We start from the raw sequence: 4,866 nt of genomic DNA on the forward strand, positions 1-4,866 counted from the left end.
GATCGTATAAGGAAAGATGTTAATGATGAATGTAAAGCATAAGGAAAGCTATGTTGCTAACTTCTGTTTTGTTTATAAAATATGTTGATACTGATGCTTACGTATTATTTTACTGTATGTTCACAGTCTTACAAATTAAAAGAGGAAAAAAGGGTCTTCAGTTAAAGACACAAAGACAAAGCGATGTGTCCTGTCGTTCCTGGAACCATCCCCTCTTATGTTAAGCTCGCTGCATAGGGTGAATAGCCATACATTCACCTGAGGGCAGCAGAGTAAGAAGATTATCTATCTATCAAGCACCCAAGATGTCTCAGCCTGAAGCGTCTCTCCCAGATGGTGGTCCGGTCAGAGTGCCACTCACGCTCTTCACGCTCTTCACGCTCTTCACGCTCTTCACGCTCTTCACGTCGTTCATCCACCAGTCAAGCTGCAGCCCGAGCCAGAGCAGAAGCCGCCCGCACCAGACCACAGTACGCGAAACGCCAGATCGACATGGAGGTTGAGAAGGCACACATTGAGGCAACACTAAACGCTCTAAAGAAGGAGGGTGAGGCTGAAGCAGCGCTCGCCGCAGCTCATGTCCTGGAAGCGGCAGCCGATGAGGAGCATGACGCCGTTGACCTCACAGAACAAGGAGTCTCCTCTAAGACATCTCCTTCCATCAGACATGCTCAAGATTATGTGAACGCTCACTTCGCTAATCGCAGCTTGGTAGTTAATGAAGACGGAAAGCCTGATACAGGACAACTGGTTGGTAATAACAACGCTCAGCATCTACGACAGAGTCAACCACCAGTTGCCTCCTCTCCAGGTGAACATCTCACTGATTTTGTAGATCAGGAGCAACCAAAGTCCCCTCCTATAAACAGAAAAACTGACATTTCAATCCAGCCTAAACCTTCATTGCCTCCAAAGACTGAACTCTCAGATTTCACAGCCTATCTAGCACGCCGTGATCTGCTGACAGCGGGATTCAAGGTTTTCGACAACCGTCCTGAGTCTTACTTGTCCTGGAAGTCCATTTTCCGCAACGCCATAGAAGGCCTCAACCTCAAGTTCAGCGAAGAGCTTGACCTTCTCAACAAGTGGCTCAGCGGGGAGTCACTACAACATGCGCTGAGGATCAGGGCGGTCCATGTGAACAACCCACACGCAGGTCTTCAACGTTTGTGGCAACGTCTGGACAAAAGTTTTGGTTCTCCAGAGGTAGTCGAAGCATCACTTTTCCAACGCTTAGAGTCTTTTCCAAAAATATCTAATAAGGACACTAACTTATTGCAGGATCTTGCAGATCTCCTGTTGGAGTTAGAGTATGCACAAAGTGAAAATTATCTACCCGGCCTTAGCTTTCTGGACACCCCAAGGGGGATAAACCCGATAGTGGAAAAGCTCCCCTACGGACTCCAGGAGTCCTGGGTGAAACAGGGGACAAAATACAAAAAAGGACGACGGTGCAGTTTACCCACCTTTCTCATATTTTGTTCAGTTTATAAATGATTATGCAGAAATGAAAACAGATCCTAGCTTTATGTTACAAAGTTCAAACATAGTAGCTCCAAAACCTGATAAGCCATTGTTGAAACCAACTAAATACAGAGGTGCGGTTGCAGTGAACAGAACAGATATTAGTCAAACAAATGTCACAGCTCGAACGTCAGTTCTCAACCCAGACAGACAATGTCCTATTCACCACAAGCCCCATTCACTTGCCAAATGCAGGGGTTTTAGGTAAAAAAAAAATAGATGAAAGGAAAAGCATCCTCAAAGAACATGCTATTTGTTATAAGTGTTGTTCTTCCACAGGTCACCGAGCTAACGATTGCAAAGCCATTATCCAATGCTCGGAATGTAACAGTGACGCTCACGTGTCTGCCATGCATGCTGGACCACCTCTGTGGGCAACCAAGGACTCTAACCTCCTGCCTCAAAGCCACGGCGGGGAGTCTGATCCTTCAAGCCCTGTAACCACAACTGCTTGCACAGAGGTGTGTGGCCCACGTCTAAAAGGTAAATCCTGCTCTAAGATTTGTTTAGTCGACGTGTATCCCCGCACAAATCCTAAAGAGAAAAAGAGGATGTACGCCATGTTGGATGATCAAAGCAACTCATCCTTAGCCAGGTCTGCTTTCTTCAACATGTTTAATGTGAAAGGCACTATGCTCCCATACACCATGAAAACATGTGCAGGTTTGTCAGAGGCTGGAGGACGAAGAGCAACTAATTTCGTTACTCAGGATGTAAATGGGGAAGTGTCCATGGTGCTGCCCACACTGACAGAATGTGATCACATTCCAGATAATAGAGATGAGATACCCACCAAGGAGGCTGTGTCGGCTCACCCTCATCTACATGCACTCACTTCACAGATCCCTCCTCTGGACCCAGCCGCGGACATTCTCCTCCTCTTGGGCAGGGACATCATCCAAGCTCACAAGGTTCGCAGTCAGGTAAATGGTCCAAACAGTGCACCTTATGCCCAACGCCTCGATCTGGGATGGGTGGTTGTAGGCGATGTCTGCCTCTCAGGTGCCCACAAACCCACAGTAAACTCTTTCAAGACAGACATTCTGAATAACGGGCGCCCTACCTCCCTTAGCCCCTGTGCAAGCAAAATCTATATAAAAGACAAATACACAGAAAGCTGTCCTAAATTCAAGAAGACACAAGCAGAAGTAGGCAGACACATTTTCCAGCAAACAGCAGATGATGACAAAACGGCTCTTTCAGTAGAAGATGCATTATTCCTGGAAATTATGCACAGAGACTTTACTAAAGATGAGGCGAACAATTGGGTAGCTCCACTCCCATTCCGCTCCCCCAGACAGCGTTTACCCAACAATAGGGACCAAGCCCTTAGTCGCTTAATGACGCTCCGCAAAACCTGAAATGAAAGAACATTACATTGAGTTTTTAGACAAAACTTTCAGTAAGGGCCACGCTGAACCAGCTCCAGCTTTAGCTCCAGAACAAGAATGCTGGTATCTCCCTAGTTTTGGCATTTATCACCCTCAGAAGCCAGGAAAAATTAGGGTGGTTTTTGATTCAAGTGCGCAATACAACAATGTTTCTCTCAATGATGTGCTACTAAAAGGGCCAGATCTCAATAATACTCTTGTGGGAGTTCTGATGCGTTTCAGGTCCAACCCATACGCAGTCATGGCCGACGTGGAGCAAATGTTTTACAATTTTGTTGTCAGAGAAGACCACCGCAACTACCTTCGCTTCTTGTGGTTCAAAAACCATGATCTGGATGGAGAAGTACAGGAATTCAGGATGAGAGTCCACGTGTTCGGGAACTGCCCCTCCCCATCAGTGGCCATTTATGGACTGAAACGAACAGCGATGGAGGGAGAAAAAGAACACGGCAATGATGTAAGAGAGTTCATTGAACGCCACTATCCATTATGTGGATGATGGACTAAAATCATTTCGATCATGGTGCTGTTTTTTTTTTCTACCAGCAGTTTTTTTCTCTTGTGCACTTGAACCATTTTTAAATAAATATACTGAGACAGTTTTTGCTGCAAATTGTGTAAGGTTCCAGCTTAACTCGAATCAAAGCCACAAGTGTCAGAGACTGGTGCTGTTATTGGGAGTTCAGCTCGGTGCATCAGCAGCCTTACCATACACCACACGACGTTTGATCACAGTTTCGACAAAAGCAAGTATAGATTGTCGGGTGTGCAGTAAGTAGGAGTGGGAAAATGTAGCGCTGTAAAATGTTCACATGATTAGGCATTGTAGTTAAGAATTGTTGTCTTCCCCAAAGAGCTGAAAAGACATTGTGTCTGCATTAATTTTTAAAATGTAGAAAGTTAGGGAGCCTTCAGTAGGAAGATACAAAAAGCTGTTTTTTACAGCAACATATAATTCTCCATTTATAGTATTTTCCATTTACCTGCTTTCACAGAGTCATTTACTTGGACACAGTCAGTACTTGTTTCAGCAAAATTGCCACCAGTCTGGAGTCAAGTCGATGCTTTTGTGCCTATCGTCTCTCTTTCTCCTCTCTGTCTCTGTTCTTTAAAAGTATTACTTTCAAACAGCAAACTGTATTTTTGCATTTTTTAAATTCAGGCTCACAGCTTCCATTGACATCCCCAAGTACTATTAAAGATTTATATAAGCCTGTAGCCAAAAAAGTACTTTTCAAGGTAAAAGACAAGGCTTTCTGCGACAGTTAGTCCGGTTTGAAAAATTCCAAAATAACAACGTACTGTGGGATATAAAAAAGAACATTAAGTTTTAAAAAAAGCAAAAACTGAATCTGAGTTCAATCTTGCTACTGTCCACAACAAGGTTGTCTTATTTTGAAGTGCTGCAGTGCTATAGGGTTCTTGCTAAGCCAGCAAACATGGTAGAAACGCTAACGTCATCTCCAGGGTCATTCGACGTTCAGTCAGCTCTTTCTTAAAAATTGAGAAATATACATCAGATTATTGCAGTGAAAGAATTAAATTATAATTAAATTGTTATTTTATTTATTTTAGTGCATTTGCTTATCCACTAAAATAAATGCAATTAAATAAACTTCAAATTGGTGTCCACAACAACTTTTATTCTTTGACAACTTTTATTTTGAAACAACTTTTCAAATAGGACTAGATGTAGACAAAAAAATCACAGGAACTTCTGCTATATTTGCCCTAAAATGAATGTCACACCTTTTACATAGATAAAAAATTATATTATAAGCACAGCAGCAATGAAGCACAGTACTAAAAGACAAAGTATAGTTGATTTTAAATTCTACAGCTTAGACTAAGTTGAAAAGAAGATAAGCCTGTGAGTCAACCACAGCTCCGACAGAAGAGAATGGGCCACCTCGTACGACTGGCAGATAAAAGATGTGCTGCGGACAGACAG

The 4,866-nt window shown here is 43.2% G+C and overlaps 1 protein-coding gene across 1 annotated transcript; it reads left to right on the forward strand.

The window, feature by feature from the left end:
* Window positions 1-333: 333 nt before the first annotated feature.
* On the forward strand, window positions 334-3,694 carry LOC121815480. The gene is made up of 2 exons (XM_042226756.1): window positions 334-1,206; window positions 2,296-3,694. The coding sequence occupies exons 1-2, from the start codon at window positions 334-336 to the stop codon at window positions 2,449-2,451; spliced, it is 1,029 nt and encodes a 342-aa protein (XP_042082690.1). The 3' UTR covers window positions 2,452-3,694.
* Window positions 3,695-4,866: the final 1,172 nt, after the last annotated feature.

Source organism: Haplochromis burtoni, unplaced genomic scaffold (genome assembly GCF_018398535.1).
Source record: "Haplochromis burtoni strain Fernald_Lab_line unplaced genomic scaffold, NCSU_Asbu1 Contig_226, whole genome shotgun sequence".
In the NCBI taxonomy this organism is placed as follows: domain Eukaryota; kingdom Metazoa; phylum Chordata; class Actinopteri; order Cichliformes; family Cichlidae; genus Haplochromis; species Haplochromis burtoni.